The 25,195-nt window shown below is 45.4% G+C and overlaps 1 protein-coding gene across 1 annotated transcript in view; it reads right to left on the reverse strand.

Moving 5' to 3' along the window:
• atrnl1b (attractin-like 1b) overlaps positions 1-25,195 on the reverse strand; it is a 137,079-nt gene that overhangs the window by 82,455 nt on the left and 29,429 nt on the right. The window contains 12 exon segments of the mRNA XM_048232840.1: positions 3,223-3,411; positions 5,160-5,373; positions 7,684-7,871; positions 9,762-9,894; positions 10,326-10,444; positions 15,172-15,383; positions 16,611-16,695; positions 17,311-17,465; positions 18,108-18,226; positions 18,228-18,301; positions 19,678-19,936; positions 24,314-24,401. Coding sequence (XP_048088797.1) covers positions 3,223-3,411; positions 5,160-5,373; positions 7,684-7,871; positions 9,762-9,894; positions 10,326-10,444; positions 15,172-15,383; positions 16,611-16,695; positions 17,311-17,465; positions 18,108-18,226; positions 18,228-18,301; positions 19,678-19,936; positions 24,314-24,401 — 1,835 coding nt within the window.

Raw genomic sequence — 25,195 nt, forward strand, 5'->3', positions numbered from 1 at the left:
ATCCCTATATTTATACACACAAAGAGTCCATAACAACAATTCATAAATAAAACTCTAACACATTCCAAGCCAATCATAACCCAATATGCAAAACATACACACAACGTATGAACAGAACACCTAACCTACACCACCCATACCTCTGCATCCCTCCACCCACACGTGCATATTCCGTCTCAGAACAGCTGCTCCACTTCTACTGACACACACACACACACACACACACACGAGCAGGGATGGAAATTAGCACCAGCCAATTGCTGGTAAAATATGACAGTGGCTGATAGATTACAGACACACAATATTGATTTACTATATAGTGGCTGGTGAATTACAGCATTCATGCTGACATTATAAAAAGTACATTTCCAGCCCTGATAGAAACCAATGCCTCTGCTGGTCTGATTCTTTAACGATTGCATTACTACTTACTGGTCAATTTGTGTGTGGAAAAGTAGGCCTACACGTGTTTTTAGCATCAATCAGGGCAGAGCAGTGTGGAATAACAATGCTCTTTTTCTTAGAAGGACATAACATGAAAAAAATATATTATAAAAGTGACTGATAAAAAATATATTATAAAAGTGACTGATACAAAAAAATTTCTCAACATAAATGATGTATGCGCTTGGTAACATTTGATGGGTGTAGAGAACACGCTTAAAGCTGCAGTTGGCAAGATTTTTTGATCATATTCACTGAAACCGATACTATGCTCTGACAGAACAACATAAATCAGCCAGTTTTAGAGAAAAAACCTGCACTTCTACCTCCACCTAGAGCCTGTTATTTGTTTTGCAAAAATCCACAGCTTCAGGTCCAATCAGAGCAGGGCTGTGTGAGATTTGACTGTCAATCACAGTCTGGTGCAGTCTGGTGTGCACTGACAAGCACCAACTCAATGAGAGGGTGCTCAGTGGTAGTGGGGGAGGGGCATGAGAGTTATAAACATTAAAAATTTTGGCTAAATCCCCTCAATCTGTCAGATTTACCAACAGCAGCTTTAAACACACAAACAGGTTTGGGCAAGACTGTACTAATAACCTTGGAAATATACACGATTCCGATGGATCGGGCCGTTTGGGATCTCAATGCCCATCCCTACACCAGACAGAGACAGAGTGCCTAGCACGGACCCTACAGATAATCCTCCTGCAAGCTGGAGACATTGGGGGGAAGGGGTTGGATTAATAACAGAGGAATAAATCATTGCCAGGTCCCTCCGACTCTGACAGGAGAAATTTTTCTGCGGATAAGCGAGAGAGTAAGTGATGGGGCGACAGGTTGGTATTGGGGGGGGGGGGGTGATGTTCAGATTTCCCCGACTTCTGTTGACTAACGGCGACTGAGGCAGAGACGGCTGCAGCGCCACCCCACTTCCTGACGGAAGGCTTTTAATTGGTTTTCCATCAGAGTGTGCATTATGGAGAGCCCATCACTACCCAGGGGAGTGTCAGGAAGATGGCAGGGATACGCGAGCACAGGAGATTGAGAAGAGAGAAAAAAAAAAAGAGAGAGAGACAGAGAGAGAGAGACAGAGAGAGATGAAAAAGGACCAAAGCGAGACATGTGAAGTGGCTGCATGCATGAGAGAACTTCATCTCAATTCCCACACACACGCCTGGTAAGTGTGTGTGGGTCTCCCAAGAGTTTCACCCCACTGGGCTTTAAGGGAGGCTCCAGCAGTACTATCTGGTGTGATGGTCATATGATGGAGCGCAGAAGACGTCTCTCTAATCCTCCTCCTCCCCTGCTCCACTCTCTTGTCAAGGTAGACAAATACCGACACAGCATGAGGCCACTACTACATGTGGGGGGGGACTCGACGTCAATTATTTAAAGGATCCGATCCAAGTCGTATGTTATATTAATATCATGCTTTTGCTGACTAACTCGAGAGGTGTGTGTGTGTGTGGGGGGGGGGGGGTTGCAGTTTTGAAGAAAAATGATTGTGCTTGACACCAAGGGCATTTAGAGAAGCCAGAGCCAGGGCCAGCTTATAGATTTCCCAGAACTCCAAGCGCGCGGTCCGCCACAGGAGCACTGCGGCGATGGAGAGACGGAACATATGCTGCTGACTGCTTTCATTTCCCAGAACACACTGCACTGGAGCCGCTGCCTTTTTTTTTCCTCCTTCTCCCCAGCCCTCCTGTCGAGCTTTTACAAGGAGAAGATTGAAAAGTTTACACGGTAGACGGATAGCGACGGATTGGCGAGTTTTTCAATGCTCATCTAAGAGAAAGCAAGGGTGGAGTGGGGTTAGGGTGGAGTGGGGTTAGGGTGGGGTGGGTGGGGGTCTAAGATCAATGCCAGCTTTCATACTGTTATTTGTCAATGTCAAAGGGGGAAGGGGTGTGTGTGTGTGAGAGAGAGAGAGAGAGAGAGTGTGACATGCCAAACCTGACTTACATCTCTGTCCTAGATATAAAAAAACTACCGCTGCCGAAGCACTCATTTCAGCTCATTACTCCCAACATCAGTCTCCCAATGGAGGGACGTGGCACTACACACACACACTGTGTGCACTCATACACACACAAACAGACAGACACGTAGCCAGCGCATGGCGCTAGACGGAGATGACATTTGATTTAATTCTTCCCACTCCCAGGACGCGTAAGTATAGAGGACCCAGAGTGGCACAGATGCACACTCACAGACGTGCTCTCTCTCTCTCTCTCTCTCTCTCACACACACACACACACAGAGAGAAAGGGATTATTTTTCCCCATGACAACATCACAGCAGTCAGACCCCAGTACACGAACAACAAATTCACATGTACATCAGTCACAGTCACTCTGCTTGCATGTGTACACCAGGCTGAAGAATTGGCCTTCAGTCAGAGTACATACACATGCAGACAAACAGGTGCATATACTCAAGGACTGTACAAGAACTGTCAAGGACATAGACAATGCACTCTCCAATGCAGGTACGCAGCCAAACACTGGTAATGAGGCAAGCACATCAACCCACAGGAGGAGGACACATGTTGATCCCACACTCACACACACACAAAGGAGAGCAGGCAGCCCCCACCCTGCCCAACCCATCTCCCATTGCTCCTCCTCCTCCTCTTCCTCTCCATTTCCTGGGAGCCGAGATTTCTGATGTATTGAATTAAAGTCACTCCAATTTATCGCACTTCTCTTGCTTTTCACTCTTACTCAGCCTGCCTATCTCCCTCACACACACACAAATAACTTATTTGGTACTTACACACACATTCTCCGGTCTGCCACTCCAGGCACTGGCCATAAGGGAAGGAGATGACGTAGGCGTTGGAGTCGACGCAGCGCTTGGTGCTGGCACACCACATGCACTCCATGGTCTGGCTGGTGCAGTTGGCACAGCTGGTACGCAGCGAGCATGGCTTCCTGCAGGAGCGGGCATTCTGATTGGGGCTTACTGTATGGGCACAGAGAGAGAGAGAGAGAGAGAGAGAGAGAGAGAGAGAGAGAGAGAGAGAGTTAGTTGGCACATGAGGGCAATGAGGGTGGAGGTAGGATGAGATTGAGAAGAGGGAGAGGGGGGTGGAGGTGGAAATAAAACAAACTTATAATGAGAATTGAGAGAGAAAGAAAGAAAGAAAGAAAGAAAGAAAGAAAGAAAGAAAGAAAGAAAGAAAAGAAAGACAGTCTCAGTGCAGTACAGGAACAGTTAGTTAGCTTGGAGAGAGAGCACAGAGCAAGAAAGGGACTAACGAACAAGTGAGGGGTGTGTGTGTGGTGTGTGTGTGTGTGTGTGTGTGTGTGTGTGTGTGTGTGCATAAGTGTATAGGGCTGATGATCGAAATCAAGAGTGTGATTGGGGCTCACTGCAGGTGCACACACAGAGTTGGCACATAAGGGTGGAGGTGGGCTGAGGATGAGAGGGGGTGGGGGGGGGCATTTGCACGAGAGAGACAGAGAAACAAAAACTGTCACAGTGTGTGGAGGAACAGTTAGTTGGCTTGGAGAACAACAAAAAAAAAAAAAAAGAATGGGTTTTTTTTTGTTTGTTTATTGTTTTGTTTTTCTGTTTTACTGTGTCAGTCAATTTATGCAGGTTTAAGTCTGTGTGAATCCATACAACGGTGTTCCTCAATCCCCTTAATTCTTTGTATGAATACTTTGGCAACACAAAAGAAGCATGTCGTGCCAACAAAGCACTGCAAATTGGAATCTGATATCTGAGAGACAGGAGATAAGTTTATATCTGGTCTGATCCTAGAAGCAAAAGAGTTTGACTCAGTGGGTAAGTGATGCTGCATTAGGGGAAAGGTGATGCTGGGGGGAGAATGCCAGCATGCATGTTTATGATGTGGGTGGGAAATGGGTGTGTGGCTGGGGGGGGGGGGGGGCATGGCATCAATGGCCAGCTGTTCTCCACGGAGAGCCACAGTTACTGGAGGCCCGTGATTGGGTTTGATGAAGCGCATCACTTCCTGGTGGGGAGTGCACAGGAAACGGATGGGTTGGGAAGGGATTCTGGACTAATCCAGCATCTGGTGAAGAGGAGGCTGATTTAAAGGATCACACCAAAGACTAACACACACACCCCACTTCACCCCCCTCCCACACCCCACACACAAGCACACACAGCGGTTCTGCAGTTTCATTCACCTTGGGCTGAAAAACTACCTCCTGCTCATAGGCATTAGTTTGGGTGTTAGTTTTTACCCAAAGAGGTGAGAATGAGAAGATGAGGGAGGGGAGAAGATGAGGGAGGGAGGGAGGGAGGAGTGAATGGGAACAGAAAACGAGTTGTCGAGGCACAGAGGGAGAGCTGGCCAGAGAAGTGGAAGATAAAACACATCTTCAGAAAAATATAACTAAATAGCAGAGGAGGGGAATACAAATAGAGACCAAAACAAAAAAAAAAAAAAAGCAAGAGGGAGAGAAGAGAGAGTAGAAAAACACAAACGACCAGCTTGAAGGTAGAGTACACCAAAAACAAGTATTAACATTAAGAAAAAAAAACACAATGGACACCAGAAGAACTGAAGTGACAAAGAGCAGCCAATACACCTTGACTAGACACACTAGAACAAAACACACACACACAGATATATACAAAATCACAAGGCAGGGGAGGGGATCATAAGCAAGGCCCATCTGCAGGCTATCCTGCTCTCTCCCCCTCACTCCCTCTCTCCCTCCATCCCTCAGGCTCACCGACAGGCTTCTCGCAGATGAGGCCATCAGTGGTGGCGGTGCAGGCGTTGGCCTTGAGGCCCGTGCTGTCGCTGAGCTCCAGGTAGGCACAGAAGCCCGAGTCGCTGGGCTCGCCGGCCAGCCACTGCAGCGAGGTGTTGGCGAACGGCGCCGTGTTCTCCCACGCCCAGTACGACACGTTGATCTTGCGCAGGCCGACCCACGGCGACAGCTTCTGCGGTGAGTGGGTGGAGAGCGGGGGAGGGGGAGCAGGGGAGTGGGAGGGAGGGAAGGAGGGAGAGAGAGAGAAGGAGAGAGAGAAAGACAGAAGAATTTTTTTTTAACACATGCGCTGTTTTTATGTGTCTGTTTCCACTTCGCAGTGCACTTCAGAGTCAAAGAAATAGGAGTTACTGTTGAGCCAAAAAGACAATTAGGACATGAGGGTGCGTGAGAAAATTGGACAGGGACTGATGAACGTCCAGAACCTTCCAGAACAGCCCACAGGGTCAGTTAAGGTTCACACACACACACACACACAAAAGCAGCAGTAGGTGGTTTAGTTTAGAAAACAGCAGATCGTGCCAGGAGTAAGTGTCACTTGGGGAATGGCGGAAGAAAAGCCAGTGTTCTCGATGAAAAACACTCTGTTAACATGGGAGTGAATGGATGGCGACCGGGCGAGCAGCGTGGCTGTTCACCATCACCCTCTGACAGGTAGATATGTAGACCAGATAAGATGCAAGCAGGCTTATAGTCTTAGGTTAAACAAACTAAACATACTCCAGTCCAGCTTCACTCTGCTCACACAAAGACCAGATGTAGTCTATCTGACCCCTCTCAACTACATTACACATGTGTGCACACATAGGCATATATACACACACTTAAAGAGGAGATATGCACAGGCGTGCGGGTATATATATATATATATATATATAAAAAAAACATTGGGCATATTTTTATCTCTGATTTCATAGCAATAGTCTTGGGACTATTTGCTTTACTTTTTGCCAGACATTACAATTCAAACTTCACTTTGTATTCTTCACCAAATTAGCATGTTACCCAAATGTACATTTTGATTTATTAACCACAAACAAAACTGCTGTGCATAGCTAATCTAAATCACATGCTAACTGTTATTTACAAGAGGACACATTACCCAGCAATCTACAGTGATCAGCTAAATGTTTTACTTCTCTAACAAACTTATTCCATCTTCTCATTTTCTCATTTGAATTTATGAGCTTTTACTTGGAGATTGCCGATTTCTGACCTGTTTCTCCTAGACACGCTTCTGAAGTAATACGGAGTAAACAGATAGACAGATCTAAGAAACCAACCCAGTCCATTTTAAGGGTACGTCTACACGAAACCGCCGGGTGAATTTTCTCTTACCGCTTTCACACCTTTAACGACACCGGTAAAGAAAAACCTCGCCTGCACATACAGAGGTGTAACCAGCTAAATATGCTGTAGTGCATATGCCAGACAAGTCCATGGCGCCGGCCGTGCAGAGTCTTAGTTTAATTTGCGTGAATCGCGTAGAAACATTGTTGAAACTGTTGAGCAGTCGCATGAAATAAGAAGACTACAGACAATTCGGTTTTCAATTCAACTGGTAAACTAATAAAGTTAATTTTCAAGGTATATGACTGCCATGTGAAATTTCAAATGCTTAGCCTACGCATTGCATTAACGTTAGGTCTGAGCACCACTGGAGAAAACATGAACATGCAGTAAGCTAATGTTTAACTAAGTTAAGCTAACGTGTGCTTCTAACTTAGCAACAAAAGGCTGATAGGCTACATTGTGCACATAAATCATGACAGGGGAAAGCAAAAAACACTTTAATACGATAAACAAATGTTTGGTTTGTTTTGACAAGCAGCGTGTCGGTCAGTGCGGAGTTGAGAGGTGGGGCTATGTCGTCATAAAATTGCCGGCCCGCACCTACTAGAAGCGTCTACGCCAGCGAAAGTTGGCGGTTTCAAAATTCCGCCGGAAGCGGTTTCAAAACTATCGGTTACAGTCTCCTAAATTGCGGCGTTATTGTACCACGCCAAAGGCGTAACGATAACAAAAACCTCACGGTTTCACAAAAACTGGCGTCGTGTAAGATCGCCCTGAGAATAACAGGGACACACACAAGAAAAGCAGGTTGTAGGCCTTAATTTGATTTGATTCATACCTGTAGTTTGTGTTGTGCAGGCTCACTGACAAACTCAAGTTTTTTTTATTATTATCTCAAGTCAAGAGCTTATTATTTCATACAAGTGAGAGGGAAAATTAAAATTAAATTGGACTTGAGGTAAGTCGAAATAAAGATGTAACAAAATGGTCAAAATCTTGTATTGAAGTTAAATTAAACTCAATTATATCTAGTAAAAACTGTCTAGACAAAGAATATATATATTCCTTTCATTTTCCTTTCCTCTCATTTTTTTTATTTCAAAATGAAAGCTACTGTTCATACACACACACACACACACACACACACAGACACACACACACAGACACACACGCACTGAGAGATACACACCTTCTCCTGCAGCTGGTATTTCTGCAACTCCTCCAGGACAAAGTCCACCTGCTTGGCCTTGGTGAGCGATGCGATGCTTCCGTCCAGGTTTTTGCAGTAGTGCTGCGCGTTGTCGTAGCTCTCGCGGCTCGAGTTGATGCGCAGGCACACCTCCCCGACATGGCTCCAGCCTTCCCCGCAGAGCTGAGCTGCATAGCGGGGGTTTAGGAGGGGGTGGGGGTGGGAAAGAGAGGGAAAGGTGGTTAGGCGAGCCCGAGGCTTTGGCGGCAGGCTAGGCCTCAAGGTCACTCCGGCCGTTAGGTGGCGTCCATCCACGGGCATCTGCCTCATCTGGGTTCGACTCAGCACAGCGGATTCTCACGGTGTGGCGAGATTAAAAAACGGCTTCATTTCTGGAGTGTTTTCTCCATATAAAAAGCCCACCCCACTGGCACCAGTCTCAGTGGTCTATAAAGGCACATTTGCATAGAGTTAAAGGCTTGGGAGCAATATAAACAACCCCTGTGATTTTCATCTTATGAGTGAAGGGAAGCCTGCAGGGGAGGGAGCCTGTGTGCCTGTGTGTGTGTGTGTGTGTGTGTGTGTGTGTGTGTTTTGAAGTGTATGTGCATGTGTGTGTTTTGTGTGTGTGCTTGCTTGTGGTCTTGCATGTGTGTGTGTGTGTGTGCATATATTTCTTTTGTGTGTGTGTGTGTGTGCATATATTTCTTGTTTGTGTGTGTGTGTGTGCATGCATGTGTGTGTGTTTGTGAGTGTGTGTGTGTGTGTGTGTGTGTTTTGCAGTTTTGACTGAGTGTATGCGCATGTTTATAAACTTTATGTGTGTGCATGTGTGTTTTGAGTGTGTGCTTGCTTGTGTTCTTGCATGTGTGTGCGTGCATATATTTCTTGTGTTTGTGTGTGTGTGTGTGTGTGTGTGTGTGTGGGTGGGTGCATATATTTGTGTGTGTGTGTGTGATTGTGCATATATTTCTTTGTGTGTGTGTGTGTGTTTGTGCATATATTTTGTGTGTGTGTGTGTGTGTGTTTGTGCATATATTTCTTGTGTGTGTGTGTGTGTGTGTGTGTGTGTGTGTGTATTCAGTGAGCAGTGAGTAAAGCTCAGCTCTTTGAGGGGGCAGACTAAAAAATGCAGCGAGAGCAGGTGTGTTGAGTATCTCAGAAAAATAAGTAAATTAAATCAAATGTAATTAATTCAAGTAAAAAAAATAAACAAATAAATAAATAAATAAATAAATAAATAATCCAGAAGTATCACATGACTCAGCCCCATCTCCACTCTTGAAAACGGAGATGGCAGCGAGATTTGGAAAACAACAGACTCTGTCTTGGATCATCGCAGTCTGCCAGAACTTCACTCTCTAACAGAGCTGCGCCATTTGCCTTGGCCCAGCAAGAAAACAATCCTACCTGACCCACTTCCATCTCAGTTGACGGAAGACAAGTTTGTGTGAGTGAGTGAGCGTGTGTGTGTGTGTGTAGCCTCTGTCATGAGCATCAAAAATAGATCACACACGAGGGCCGGATATCCAGTTCTGAGTAGCCACACCGCCTCGGGGGGGAAGTGATTCATGAATTGAATTATGGATGGAGTGTTGGCATCCTCCGCTAACTCTCACACACACACACAAGCAAACACAAACGCAAAACACACGCAAACACACACACACACACACACAAGCCAAAAAAGGTACAACAAAAAAAGATGGAAGGAATCAAATGGAACACAAACCAAACTTTCATAAAATATCAAAATAACTGCAAGGACGAAACACAACACAAGGTCACGTAGAGCACAGCGAGGCTCTTACAGGCGGCTGTTCAAAACCATTCAAATCAGAACTAGCCCTTCGTAGCGTCCCTCTGCCTGTCAGGAGTCTAGGCAGAGCTTTCTTTGTAAGGTGTGACTGAGATGCCCTGCCCTGAACCACGTCAGCTTTGACACTTGATCAGACTCCACAAGTCAGAACAAAAGACTGGGGTTGCTATGGTGGAGCTCAGGCTTATTGACAGACAAGGAGATTGGCATTGCCACCCCCCACACACACACAGTCAGCCAATAGCGTCGCTCCACTCACCTGGCAGGGCGTGGCACTCCTGCTGCTGGGCATCCCATTGGCAGTTGCGGTTGAGGGAGCAGCTCTTGCAGTTGACCAGCTTGGCGCAGATCTGCTCGTTCCTCAAAGTGCAGCGCGTAAAGTTCTTCACCGGCTGAGAGGGCAATGGAGAGAAAGGGCTGAGCCAGTGGCACCACACACACACACACACACACACACACAGAGCCAGAAAACAAAAAGATGCCTTTCCTAACTATGGCACTACAGGGTAACATTTCAGTGATGGGCTTAAAGACCTATGTAGGTCTTTTACCTTAAAATAATGACTCATTTTGATGACACACCGACTCATTTTGATGACACACTGACTCAAAAATCAGTTGTCTTTGCACTAAATGGGTACCCAAAACATTGAAAAAGGGTCTAAATACCAACTTCTTACATAGTGTTGCTTTAACTGAAGAGTGAAAGCCTAACCATGCTCCCATTGGTCTACCAGAATGAGAAATGCCAATGTAATGCAGGTCCATATGGCCCACTGGGTCTATATGGGGGTTCGTTGGCTGGACTTGGGGCCTCACTCACCACTGAGCAGTTGCTCCCGGCCGAGATGCACTTCTTGTCGTCGCACCACTGGCAACCATTGGTGTTGGAGGTGCAGCTGGCACAGTCCGAGAAACGATAGCAGCGCTCGTCAATGGGGGCTGGGGGAGGAGAGAGTGATAGAGAGGGAGAGAGAGAGATAGAGGTGAAGAGACAAAGAGGGGAGGAGAGAGAATGGAGGAGGAAATTAGGATCGCATTGGTGATAGAAAGAGAGAGAGATAGAGAGGTGAAGAGAGAAAGAGGGGAGGAGAGAGAGAATGGAGGAGGAAATTAGGATAGTGGCAGAGAGAGAGAGAGAGAGAGAGAGAGAGAGAGAGAGAGAGAGAGAGAGAGAGGGAGGGTGAAGAAAGGATAGAGATGAGAGGTGGGGTAGGGGAAAAAAAAAAGAGTTTAATCAGGAGGAAAGTAAAATATGCATAATTACAGTACGAGAGCAAGTGATCTACATGATCCACGTGCATCTATCCACATGGGCCCAAAACTGATAAAACCATAACATGACAAATCGTCTACTGTTTGCTTTTCATTTGCCACATTCCCTGTCCAGCTTACGGCTTGTGTGAAGCACATCTTCACCCATTAACATGAGTTTACCCAGCACTTACCTGAAATCATTTAAATCAACAATTAAATAGGAACGCCATAATGAAATTTAGCTTGCCGATAAACAGGTCACACCTACAATTGCATTGGCTCTATGTGTTCTCCCCCTCCCCATTAGAAGACAACAAGGTGCAAAGCAGATTACTGCTCATGACCTGAAATGAAAGCCACCCTAGGCCATGATTCATTAAGGGCGGAATTGAATCAGGCAAAAAAGAATCAGCCGACCAAATGCCCAAATAAGCTCTAATAGAATTTGACAGACAAAACTCCTTTTATTAAATTGTTGGGTGTGTGTGTTTGTGTGCTCATCTCCACACACACACACACACACACGACCAGTATCTTATTTAACTCCAAGGCAAAAGGCTATCAAAACATTTACCCTTCAACTCAAACACAACTACTCAAATGTTAAAAAACATTTAACTTGAAGGCAAGAAACTTTTTGTGAATCATTAAAACATCATAGCGCCTTTCTATAAAGGGCACTCTATGTGCTCTGAAACTCGTCTGCACTCTTAATCACACAGACTAAATGAAGCACTCTTTACAATACCACACCTCTACACATGTAGTCAGTGCACTGAAAGGACTCTCCAATAACCCTCCATTTTGGAAGGAATCGGACTGTCCTGATAAATAATAGGCAGCCCAGAGAGCATCTGGACCAAACCAGATTGGGCCCTCAATGAATCAGGCTCCTTGTTCCACCCCTCCATAAAGGCTCATGCAAGGCAAAGTAGGACGCAGGGAGACGAGGAAGCGCGTTGCCCTCCAAATACTCTCCCTGTTGCCGCTTTACCGCTAATCAACAAGACTTCAAAGCAAGGGGAGTTACGCAAGGAACGGGAGTTACGCAAGGAACGGGAGTGCCGCCCCGTCTCCTCAGTCCAACCACCCTCACCCCCACCCTCCCTCCAAAATGATAAGGAGATGGCACTTTACTCAATAATTAACACGTCCCTAGCACTCCCTCTCCCTTATTCTCTCCATCCTTTGCTTTCTGTGATACTACGTTTTGCCTTCGCTGCAGTTTCTTTGACAGAGATGGAGAGGGATCATTTTTTCCCTGACTTCTTTCTCTTTATTACAAAACACACACACACACACACACACACACACACACACACACACACTCTTACTTACAAAAGAGCCGTTGGCCTTTGGTGAGGAAATTTCCCATGATTCAATGCGCAGCCCTTCCGGTTTTAATTTTTTAAATCCTATAATGCTGAAGCTGTAGGCCTTTTTTTTTCGCAATGTGGTTACATGAGGTAGACACGCACACATACAGTAGACTGAACAAGTTGAGCAGGAGTTTACACAGCGTGTGTGTGTGTGTGCGAGAGGGATCACACTCCGCTTGCCTAGCGCTTTCCTGGCTGTGTTTTGAAAGGCGGATGAAGATCAAACAAGGCTTGGCAGTGCCCAGCAGGGCAGACAACTCTGGGAAACAATCCACTCTCCACAGCCAACTTGTTGGGGATGCCTTCCCAGAGACCCCCTCCTCTCCTCCCCCCGAAAGAGAGAGGGAGAGGGAGAGGGAAAGGGAGAGAGGGAGAGAATGAGGGAGAGACAGAGGGAGGGAGTAACTGGGTGGCAACATGACACGTTGGGATTTCAGCGAGGTGGAAAAGTAGACCCCCCAGTACCTTCTTATTATTCATTCAATCCGTTGTTGCACACTCTTAATATCACAGTCACACCTCATCCGCTTTCTCACCTGTCCTCCCAGTTGGGCTCTGGCCTCTTGGTTTAAAATGTGTTTGTGTATCATAATAGTGAATGAGAAACTCGTGTGGAATGCCTGCGCATGTAAAAAAAGAATCCCAAGTGTAACCTTAGAGCTGCAGTCTAAGAACACATTGTGACAGCACTGAGGGGATAGAGGGGTGTCATTTGATTGGCTGTCAAGCTCGAATACCAAAATACATTTTGCCAAGACTCCCTGTTTCGGGGGGAGAGCTTTAGTTCAGCAGTCTGCATCCCATACTAAATACGCAGGGGCGGATTGGCCATCTGACACACTGGGCTTTTTCCCGGTGAGCCAACGCACCCTAGGGCCACTGGAATATAATATAATTTGTTTGGCCAACGATCGGCCCAAAACAGCTCTCGTCAGGCCCTACCACTTCCATTTAGGCACAGAGACAAAAGTCTGTGAGCACATGAAAATGGATAAACAAAGTACACGTACTGTAGAAATTGGGGCGGGTAAAGGCCGGTGGTGCCAATTGTGCAAAAACAACACAAATGTATCCAATATGGCAAGGAGCCTGTGTCAGCAACAGGTTGAACTTGAAAGAGGAGAGGTAAGCAGTGCCTCTTACAGTGCAGAGGGACAGTGAGCAGCTGGAAGAGAGTGCAGTTGCGGCAACTATGTAACTTCATGATTAACAACGACTCACAGGGAAGGAGCAGGTCTGTGACATGCCATGACATGCCATGCTGACAATGGTGATAATGACTACAGGTTATTCATTTCAAGAAGATAAGAGGATGGTAATGAGTTTGCTAAACGAATGACTTGCTGTTAACTCAGATGGCAAAGGTGTGTCGAATCAACGTTGACTGTTGGTCAGATTAGTCGGTTTCAGTCAGACGACCAAAGTTCATTGTTGAATCAACAGCGCGAGTGATCATTGTTTCAGCGTCGTAGTGCTTAGAAAACACTACGTCGAATCAACTTTTTTGCTGTCAGGGAAGAGTTCCCTTGGTAAAGAGGGGCGAAAAGACTAATGTAGACTAGGCTACAAAAAGTAATTTCCATGCACAAGGTAACTAAGCTCTACATAAGATATTGAAAGACATCAAAAGAATCAAATCTACCGTTGTAAAATGTACCAGCAATGTAGGTAGTATACAGAAAAAAATCATTTCCAGCAACAGGCAAGAACGTCCTATATTTATTTTGTGTAATGTTTAAATTGTCCAATGTGCAGTGGAAACTGTTAAAATCATAAATGATTAAGGTTATAAATTACAGTTAGGTCTACTACAACATGTGAGTAACTCTTCACACATACAGTAATGGTTTGGTGCTGCTATCAATTGAGCACTGTAGGCCTATAGTTGAAATGTATTGAATCATTTGAATAATACTTTGAATTCTAGCAGAGCCTCTTTTTTGATAATTGTATTTATACTTAAATATGGAGATAATGTGCTCCTTAGCCTGAGTCAGAAAGCAAGTGAGTGAGTACCACTTATCCACTTTCAGTGCTCCACGGCACTTAGTTCCATAGATAGATAGATTTTTTAGGACACTGCCAGGATTGTGTATTAGTGGGTGTGCCCGGCCGATTGGAGGGCCGCTGGGGCTAAATATGCCAGGCCAATTTTTTTGTCCCGGTCCAGCCCTGCACATACACTGGTGCAGTGCCCACAGAGAGGCAGGTTTGAATCCGGCCTGAGGTCACATCCCGAGCCCACTCCCCATTTCTCTCCTACTCAGTTCCCAGCTGATCTTCGCAATCCTGTCTTGAATTTCCCCTTGGGGATCAATAAAATATCTATCCATCTATCTATCTATCTATCTATCTATCTATCTATCTATCTATCTATCTATCTAAAAAAGCCCCCCAAAAATATAACCTGAAAAATGCATTACATTTCCTGCATTTCAAACTAGTCAAACTTGCTCTGTGAAAGAGTGAGTCTTAGCTGAAACACACCCACTTATTCATGGGCTGCGACGCAGAGACCGCTGGGGATGAGATTTAGTGAGTCTCCTCCTCACTGCGGTTCCATCTGACTGAGCCTGTCCTTTGTTATGGAGCGACTCCACCTGCTCTATACCACTGGGAGTGCTAATTCAGGGCTCTGTCACCTTCGCTGCACAGGCTGCCATTCCATACAACTTTGCGGTGACCTAAATATCTGTCAGCGAGAGCCGGATCACGACTGGCATCACTAAGAGACTGGGAAATCCCCGAAATAAGACTTAGATGTGTCTTCATTTTAAAAGTATTCTGCTATCCCTGATACTGTGAAACACTGTCATTTTAAAAAGAAAAATGGAAATGGACTCTTCACAGGCATAAAAAAAAAAAAAATCTAATCAACATATTCCTTGAGAATTCCTTGATTTTTTCCCCTTCAATTGAGGGGTCCCCAAGGTCCTATGTTGTACTGAGCTAATGTTAACTGCTTTCCATCCCTTATAAATACACGGTCACCTTGGGCAAGCAACGGTTAACTGGAGGCGTAAAGCTCCTTACCGGGTTTCAGAGGGCAGAAGGGGGCGTCCATGGTGCCGTTGAAGGGGCCCGGCGCCCAGGACACGCAGCGGCTATGGACCCAGACACAGCGGACCCCAGGGCCGGCCGCCACGCAGCGCTTCTCGTCCACGAAGGCCTCGCAATTGGGCGGCCGGTAGACGAGGACGTCATTCAGGAGCACGCTGGAGAAGCCCCCAAACACATACATGGACCTAGAGGGCGAGGGTCAGAGCAGAGTTGTTAACACGGTTAGCCCTATTATTTGGGCAATAGTTAAGGAGCTCTCATTGCTAAGAGCATGACGCCTCTTTTTGGAGTACTGCAATGTCCATTCCACTTTAACCTAAATAATAAAAAAGGTAACCCACGAGAAGACCTGTAGAAGAGCGAAGAAAGTGGCTTTCGAGGTTTCTCTAAAGTGTGGTTCAATAGAACCCTTCTCCATTTAGCTGGCCATGCAGCTCTCCCCAAATGTGATAAGACACAGAGGCTGCAAAGTGAACAGTGGCTAATTGTCGGGCTAAGACATCACATCCACCCCACTTTTCCCCTCAGTTGTATATTTACCATGCACAGCGTGCCCCCGCAATATATTTGCATTCACTTAGCATTGCAATGGGCCCAGTTCTCCGACAGGGAGGTCCAGAACTAACTAGGTGCAATATTAGTTCCACATTCAGAACCAATTTGTCTGAGATCAGTCTTAATCCTTGTCTGGGAAACAAGCCCTGGTCAGATTAAATTAAAGGGTGCTTTCTTCAGTTTGGAGGTCATTTCTTGAGGAGTTACTGGTATGACTCCTGTGCAGCGTTAAGACAATTGATTCTATTAATCAAAGAGACACGGTGGAGGGCTTAAACAATTAATCCCATTAATCTCAGACTTAACGATTAGTTGATCACAATGATTGGTTGGCAAGCCTTAGAAGAACAGACTTGTGGAAAAAAAGCCCTGTCCATTGTCTTACGGAACATAAAAATAAAGTTGAAGGTTTTTTATAATATTTAGCTTTGTTTGGTGTTGAGACACTTTTTTATCAGTAACAATGCACACTAATTAACAATACTGTCTACTGTCTATGCCACATTGAGACAAAAGGCTCATTTTCAATTGCACTCCCTGGGAAGGTTGATAAAGAATTAAAATAATACAGAAACTATTAACATCAAAATGACGGAGGAAACAAAGGCATATGCATGGAGTCACAGTTTCCTCAGCTCAGGAAATTGGCACTAATGGAAAACAGGCGGTGTGTGTGTCTGTGTGCATGTGTGCATGTGTGCGTGTGTGCGTGTGTGCGTGCGTCGCGTGCGTCGCGTGCGTGCGTGCGTCGGCGTGCGTCGGCGTCGCGCGCGGCGCGTGTGCGTCGTGTCGCGTCGCGTCGCAAGGCAGGTCTGTGTGTGTGTGTGTGTGTGTGTGTGTGTGTGCCAGTCACTCACCCATTGCTGGTTACAGCTGTGTGTCCAAAGCGGTTCACATCACGATGGAGATTTGGTTTAGGAAGGACCTTCCACTCATCACAAGCTGAAAAGAGAAGAGAGGACGAGGGTGAGATGCTGTCAACGGCCCAGTCAGAAGCTGCCTTTGGGCATTACCCTGCATTGCCCTGCTTAGTCAAATCCCTCTCCTCCCAAGCAACCACAACAGTCACAGACAAACACACACTGCTTGAATTACTCAAGACGACATGACTTCCCTTAACAGTCAGGAATTTGCACACGGCATTGAACATGAACATCAAAAAACATATAACAGCCAAACCACTTCAGGATGTACTGCCCTGATTACATGCTAACACTAGTCCACAGACTCTGTATGGGTTGCTTGTTTAGTTCTCCCTTTCCTTCTTTCTTTTTTTTTTGTCTGAAACTAAACTCACTTTAATCACTTCTCAAGGTTAAATGACAAACACAAAGCTGCTCTCTTGCCTTTAACGCAGCCTTCTGAAAAACAGATGTTGTGGAGGGGAACACCCACTCGTTTAAGCCTAACAGTAAGATGATATGGGTACTCTCGGTCGACCTTCATGCCAGCTTGACATTACGACAAACAAACATTTCACCGAGGGACCACCCACGGATTTCGAGGAGACATGGGAAAATGGGGGGGGTGACAGGACAGAAGAGTTGCGTGGCATACCGATGTCGTACGCCAGGAAGTCGGTGGAGAAGCACTTGGCGCCGTTGCTCAGCGATGTGTCGTTGTGGGTGTTACCACCGAAGATGAGGAGGGTTCCGCCCAGGAGAACGGAGGAGTGCAGGTAGCGGGGATATAAGCTCTCCTTCAGGATCGTCCTGGAACGGGCCGAAAAAAAAAAAACGTGAACAAAAACAAAACACAAAAACACAAACATAAACACAAAAAAACACTAGAGAACTACTTATGTACAGGTCTTAAAACAAATCCATGGGCAATCCATTTTGTATTGGAATGGTACATCATATATTTAGGAAAAAAATAATTTCAGTGTGGCCTGCCTTTGAACTGGTTCACACAATAATTGTGCTGCAGTTTTCAGCTTGGTGTTCTGGTGTGTCTTAGCAACAAATGCTTTTTAAATCTGTGTTTGTCTATTAGTATCTACAGTACTATGCTGTCGGAATCTGCATATGTTTGTTGTCAGCTTGTGTTCAAATGATGTGCACATCTGTGTCTCCACAGTAACACCATATGTAATTGTGTGTGTGTGTGTGTGTGTGTGTGTGTGTGTGTGTGTGTGTGTGTGTATGTATAAGAGTGTGTATCTTTCTGTCAGGGTTTTGTCTGTGTTTGCAATTTCCAACTTAATGTTTGTGAGAACACTCAGTGAGGCTGACTGTGTCCCAGATTTCCAGTATGTATGTGCTCAGATTGTGTGTGTGTGTGTGTGTGCGTGTGCGTGTGCGTGTGCGTGCGTGCAAGCTCCCAGCAGCATCCATCAGTGTGTCGGAGCTCACCACGTGCGCGTGGGGACTTCGTAGCGGTACAGGTCGTCCACCAGGCCGTATTTGTTATTGTTCTTGTTGGGCAGGGACTTGTAGCCGCCGTGGACAAACACGCACTTGCTGCCCGGGTCAGTACACGCTGCTGTGGCCATAGCCACCCAGAGAAATCGCCCCTCGAGTCTCGGGGATATGCCACTCATTTGTCCCTGAAGAAAAAGCCATGGATGATGATGGATGGATAGATAGAGGGAGAGGGAGAGATAGAGAAAGAGAAAGATGGATGAAGTCATACATTACTACTCACTCTTACGCCACACATGTGCACTTGAGAATATAAACACACCAATCATCATTTTAAAACAACATTACAATTCCCGTTGCAAATCATAATCACATAGACAAATCACAATCATGGCCTCCGAGAACAATTTATATTTTATAGTTATATTTTAGAAACTCAGAAATCATAACACGTACTCATGGACCAACAGTACGTTGGCAACTTTTAACGTGATGTGATGTTCCATTTCGCTCAAAGCAGCTACCGTTACGTGCTAATCTTATGGTTCACAACCACTTAAAATGCACATGAGGGCCCAGAGCATATTAGTAGATGCAGTCCTCCAGCTCAAAGCTTACAGATTGGTTCCACGTTTTATTTACAGAGGTTGAAGTCCTCTGAAACCACTTGTGGGCACTTGGTAATACTGCTATTCCAGGCCACAGTTAAACGAGATTCTTTGCCCTCTTGGAAAAAAAAAAAAATCCTTTCCTGTCCTCCACTAAAATGGTCTCTTTTAAAAAGCTATTATTTACATAAGAGCATGAGTCCTCCTTAAGCCTGTGACTCACACAACAAGAGAGACAACGAGAGAGAGAGAGAGAGAAACATGAGAGAGAAACACAAGAGGTGAAGAGAAAGAAAGATGAGCGGTAAGCAATCATAGTGAGGTCCAGAGATCGGTGGTCAAGGTTAAAAACAATCCCTCCTGACAACCACTTCAGCTTAGCCCTGCTTTCAATTGACTCCTCACCCCTCCCCTCCCCAACTACCCAACCCCCAACCCCACTGCACTGAGTTTTCACTTAGACACTATCCACATCATATTAGAGCTGCAGCGCCATCTAGTGTTCAGATGACAATATGGCTGCCCTGTGTTTGTTTCTCATGAAAATCCAAAGGATAGCAGTCTGTCAGTGAAATACATAAACTGTATAAACTGTTCTGGTTGCAAAACAAGCTCAATTTACATATCCTGACCTCAGAATGAATGTTGTGGCTCGGCAGGAGTATTATTTAGGTTTCTGTTGCGTGAGATAAATTAGAAATTGTGTAAAGGTGACGTGTTAAAAAGGTTTGCCGTTATCCCCTATCCATCATAACAGATGGCAAAATAATGCCGCCTCAGCACCGTGGCCAGTCTAAGTGCAAAATACTGCAGAGGCCGGCGTAGCTCACTGTGGATGGACTACTGGAGATTCGGGGGGCCTTTTAGCCTGCCCTCCTGCCCCCCCGCACATCTGAACCCCGAACGAGCCCTCAAGTGAGCCACACTGCACCAAAGCTTAAGCCCACACTCACTGATGTTGTACTCCTGCACGTTGCTGATGTAACTGTAGATGGACGAGTAGCCGAAGATGACCACCATGACCGGGTCGCCATTGTCCAGCTCGACCACGTGGGCCGAGTGGCCCTCCACGGCGAACACCTGGCCCGTGTGCGCTTGCGTGGCCGGCGACCTCTGCGACCACGTCCGGCTCGGAATGTTGAAGACCCACAGCTCGTCTGTCACGTTGCCCGCGCCCATCTCCAACTTCCCGCCAAACATGTAGATGTCATCCTGAAGACGGAGGGAGAAAGAGAGGGAGGGATGAGGAAAGCGAGAAAAAAGAGAGAAAGAAAGACAAGAATTGTGAATAGCCCTTTACTTGATATCACCTAAAACACAAAACAAGACAATATGGACGTATTACCAGCTCCAAAAATCCAAAATCAAAGAAAAGAAAGCAGAAAAAATACCAGCTGACCAGAGAGACAGAGAGAGAGAGAGAAAGAAAGAAGAGAAAAGAGAAGGATTAGGGGTACAAAGAGAAGAGAGAGGGAATGAAAGATTAAAGGAAACCAGAAGTCAAAGGTGTATAACAACAGTTGGAGAGACAGAGGAAGCAAGAGAGAGATTGTGTTGGGCCATGGTTATGCTGAACATGAAGAGGAAGGGCAGATTTGCAGAGAGAAAGAGTGAGAGATAGAGAGCATAGAGAGAGAGAGAGAGAGAGAGAGAGAAGATTTGCTTAATTATACTGTGCTGACTGACTGTGACAACACAAGAGGAATAAGAAGGGCTTGCATTAATTGTCCTCAGGGCTTTGCAGACACATTGCTTCAAAACAAGGATGACCCGGCTTTGGCAAAAACAACTGAGAACTGGGTCCCGTGACCGAGTATTATTCAGTCAATTAAACATTGATTGCGCACAGCATGAATATGAAACATAGCATGTAGCGGGCACACTTGAGAGTAAATACATAAATATTTATGAAGACGCAGCCGAAGACAGGAAAACCCCAATGACAAGTGAACAGGAGACGATAACGGCACGGCACAACACTCAAGAGCCGCAGAAAAAAAGCAGCCGGCTCGTTCCCGGCTCAAGTCTGCCACCTGCTGTCCAAACAAACACAGCACACTCCACCCTTCCCTATGGGACGCCCAAATATGTTGTCCCAGTGGTAATCTCATCCAAAGCTCATCTAACAAGTATGATTTTACTTATCAATTGTCCACCACCCCTCCCCACCATCACCAGCCCCATGTTCCCTCCCCATTTTGGTGCTAATTGGCCAGGCCTGAAGGGGTTTGTGTGGGGGATAACGCGCCGGTGGCTGCCAGCCGCCCCTTGTTTGTTCCAAGTCCTCTCCTGAGAGGATTTGTGATGTGAGGGTGTTTCAGATCAGTTCTGAATGAGCGGCTAATTGCTGGCGGGACACGCAGGTAAACGAGGGGCTCTCTGGGCACGCGTCCCCCGCTTTGACTGGTCAGCTGCCTGCCCGCCGGCAGCGAGAGGCAGATTGTCTCTTTTGTCTCTGTGTGTGTGTGTGTGTGTGTGTGATGTGGAACCGTCACTGCTGGGCTGGCACACACTGTCCCAGGGACATTTTCCCCTGCAACACATGAAGGACTCAATGGGAAAGTCATTAGCACTTGTTTGCTCTGCTCCCCTTAGTAGTCCCAAACAGGGGACGCCACATCACAAACTGGCCACTATCAGTAAAGTTGCTAATAGGAGACCGAATACAGAAGTGCTGTTACATCTAGTAGCCAATGGCCATCACATCTGTTCAACAAAGATGCTAACAACTCATTTGCAAATTTGAGCTTGCTTAGCGTCAATACTGGCAAAGTGATTACTAGGACCTAGCAGATTACTAGGGATTGTGAATACATTGAAGTCCTGATTCAAACAGTTCAGAGCTTTACGAGCTTTTACAAGAAAGAAATGTGGCTTGATTTTTGAGAGGTATGGTCTTTGGGGAATATGTGAAATGACTGGAATAAATCTTTGGATTAACTACCAGTGAATGAGTAACTCTCCCTTTGTGGGTTTAAACAAACACACAAACAAAGCAAAGATATTGCTGGGATATTTGGAGAGCTACTTTTCCTACCGTTTCCCATTAAATAGCATTGCTTGGAAGTCCTGACTCATGTTATTTTTGTCTTCAGGGGAAATTCTACCCATTTCAACCTCAACACAGTGATCCACCACAGTTCAATACAGGAAAATCAATTGATTCACCAAAGCCCCTTGCATGCGACCATAGGGACTTTTTGTACTCCAATAAGCAATATGCATGACTTGCTTCTGCAACCCTGGGCACTCAAACCAACCATTCTTTTTGTTTACATTACATACCAGTACAAACAGCTAGCATGACTCTCTTATCATAACATTAACACATAACACAGCACTAACCATAAAATCAATTAAATCTATACCAGGAAATGCTGCTTGTCACATTGCTTGCCTCTTGTATTGTTATCCACACTCCAACAATGTCAGCTCTATTTGCAGAGAGGGCCTACAGTACGTAAGACTCTGACCTGGAAATCAGACATGAAACGGCTGTTCAATTGTGCCTTCAGGGAGTAGGATGTCACATTTCTGCTGGAGAGTGTGCAGTTAGTCTCCACATTCAATGCCAATTCAAGTCGGCAGCAGCACTGTCAGCAGTCCATTATATGCGAGATGACATGCTAATTCAGCTAGCTTTGCAAATGACTTCACAGGTCCCCTGACACATGAACTGCTGAGCAGCCATCTTTCCCCAAACTAAACTATGCACAGGCCAATTATGAGCTTTCAGACACTAGGATAATTTCACCTGCAGCCTACAGAATCATCTGTGGTATAGAAGACCATATTCTTGCCTACTGAACCCAACCACTTGACACCAATTATGTCCACCAAGTGTCTGACTCCATAGTTCTGTACACAGAGAAAAAGTGAAAGAGTGTGTTCAATGATGTGCAATGTGTGTTAGATTTGGATGGATATTTCAGTGCTTCCTTTCCACTTATGCCATCATAATGTCTAAAGGGTACCGCTGCCGTCCCAAACGTTATTTTGTCTTGAAGAGCGTGTTGTGCCCGTGACCTGGTTAGTGCTACACGATTTATCGACTCGCAATCGCGATTTGAGCCTGTGCAATTATGTAACCGCAAAATGTTGCAATTTAATTAAATAAACATTGTGCGTGTGAAGGAGAAAAAATATTTTATTTTTGTGTCCAAACTGTTCCTCTCTAAAGTCATGACATGTAGATGACCAATCAGTCTCAATTACTGCCTTCATGCTGGCCATAAACTAGTAGGGCCCGACTTTTAAAATCCCGACCTCCGAAAAAAGTGTATTCATCAGATCAGCTCGGAATACAGGAAACGCATAAATAGGTTATTAAAACTGCTTACTATGGTTGAGCAAGAAGGAAAATGTCTCGGGCGAGTGTTTCTATCTTTAGTGTTAATTTTGTGATGAATTAACTATTTGCCTATTTGCAATGAGGGTGAGGTTCACCTCATGTATTGTTGCATGGGAGGCCGCCATGGTTGGAGAATATGATAGTGACGTAGCACAAGACTTCCTCACAAGTGTCCAAGCAAAAAAATCTGACCCGACTTTGTGTTCAAGTCATTATTCCTCTATCGGAGGTGAGAATTTCCGAATATCCAATGTGGCATGTAGGCTGTAAAGCACGTGCAGGGAATGGTTACATGACTACCCGATGTGCAGAAGTGGAAGAAGAAGGGAGATGGAAGCTAATCCGCAGGTTGACCCTGAACTAGTGGCCAGGACAAATGCCACATCGGTCATCCGGCGATATTTAGGATTTAAACCCTCCGTACACCATTAGCAAGCAAGGATTTCAGAAAATGATCAGCAACTGGACAAAAGGTGCCAGCTACAGTCGCAAAACTTTTTCTCTCAATACCTTTACTCGAGATTTATGCATCCGAGAGAGCTTTTAGCACAGTCGGTAATGTTGTATCAGCTCATCGCTCATGTCTAATACCAGACAAGGTGAATATGCTGGTGTTTTTGGCAAAGAACCTATAAACTGATTTGGGTTTGGGGTCACTTAGAAATGTCCATTCCATTCTATTATAGACGGAATACCAGCTGAGATCAGTTGCACTGTGTTTTTAATCAGGCCAGCAGTTTTCAGATTGCATTATGTGCTTACATAATTGCAAAAGCGTTCTCGACAGTTCCAGAAAGAAATGGCTGATCTTTAATGCAATATCTACATTGCCCATTATCAGCAACCATTCATCCAATGTTCCAAAGGCACATTCTGTTTACTAATCTCATATAATTTTAAAAGGCTAACTGAGAAAACATTGGAGAACCCTTTTGCAATTATGTAAGCACATTAGGCAATCTGAAAACTGCTGCCCTGATTAAAAGAAACAATGCAATTGATATCAGCTGGTATTCTGTCTATAATGGAATGAAATGGAAATTTCTAAGTGATCCAACTTTTGACTGGTAGTGTATGTTTGGGTTATGAAAAAAAAAATCATAAAAATTATCTCTAGTGTGTGAATTTTTCTTTTTCAGTTATACACATTAACCCATTTGTTTGTTACATCACAATTGCAATCGCAATATGTCCCAATAATCGCAATATGACTTTCACCAAACCGTGCAGCCCTATACCTGGTAGAGGGCGAGGGAGTGTCCGTATCTCGGCAGGGGTCCGCTACTGATGGGCACGGTGTTCCAGATGCCACTCTCCAGATTATAGCTGCGGAAAGACCACACACAAGCACAGACACGTCAACCACACACAAGCACAGACACGGCAACCACACACAAGCACAGACACGGCAACCACACACAAGCACAGACACGGCAACCACACACAAGCACAGACGCGTCAACTCTTCTGTCACATCCAATCCTGAGAAACACATAACACTTCAAACCTGACAAAAGAACAGAGCTACAAGCTAATTTCACTGCTTTTTATATGGCAAATAGCATGTGAGGACAGAACATTATTACCCTTGGAGGAGGGTATTGTAATCAGGTCCGTCCAGTGGTGTAGTCTATGTGATACGCAGGACTACGCAGTATACCCACGTAAAAAGCATTACCATCTCAGTATACCCACTTAAAATAGGCAAGGATACGTATTAACATTTGGGGTTGATCACAGTATACCCACAACAGCTAACTAGACTACATCACAGTATACCCACTACAGCTAACTAGACTACTGTACACCACAGGGTCTGTCCATCTGTCTGTGTTTGTGTCCACTCACATAACTTAAAAAGTGCTAGCCTGATGTGCGCTCTTGTGCTCTTGATCCTTCTGATTCCGGTGATAAAGATGCATAGGGCGCATAACATACTGAAAAATCAACAGATTCACGAATTCCGCCTCCTCTATGGAGCGCAACAGCGGCTTGAGTCAACAGCGGCTTGAGTCATAGGGCAGGCCATTCCCGAGATGAACCCAAGAGGGGACTTCAGAAAAAGAACTGGCAGAAGACTAAAAGAGTACGGAGGAGCCCAGGGAGCAGTCAATCTGAGG

This window comes from Alosa alosa, chromosome 22, assembly GCF_017589495.1.
Source record: "Alosa alosa isolate M-15738 ecotype Scorff River chromosome 22, AALO_Geno_1.1, whole genome shotgun sequence".
NCBI classification, from domain to species: Eukaryota; Metazoa; Chordata; class Actinopteri; order Clupeiformes; family Clupeidae; genus Alosa; species Alosa alosa.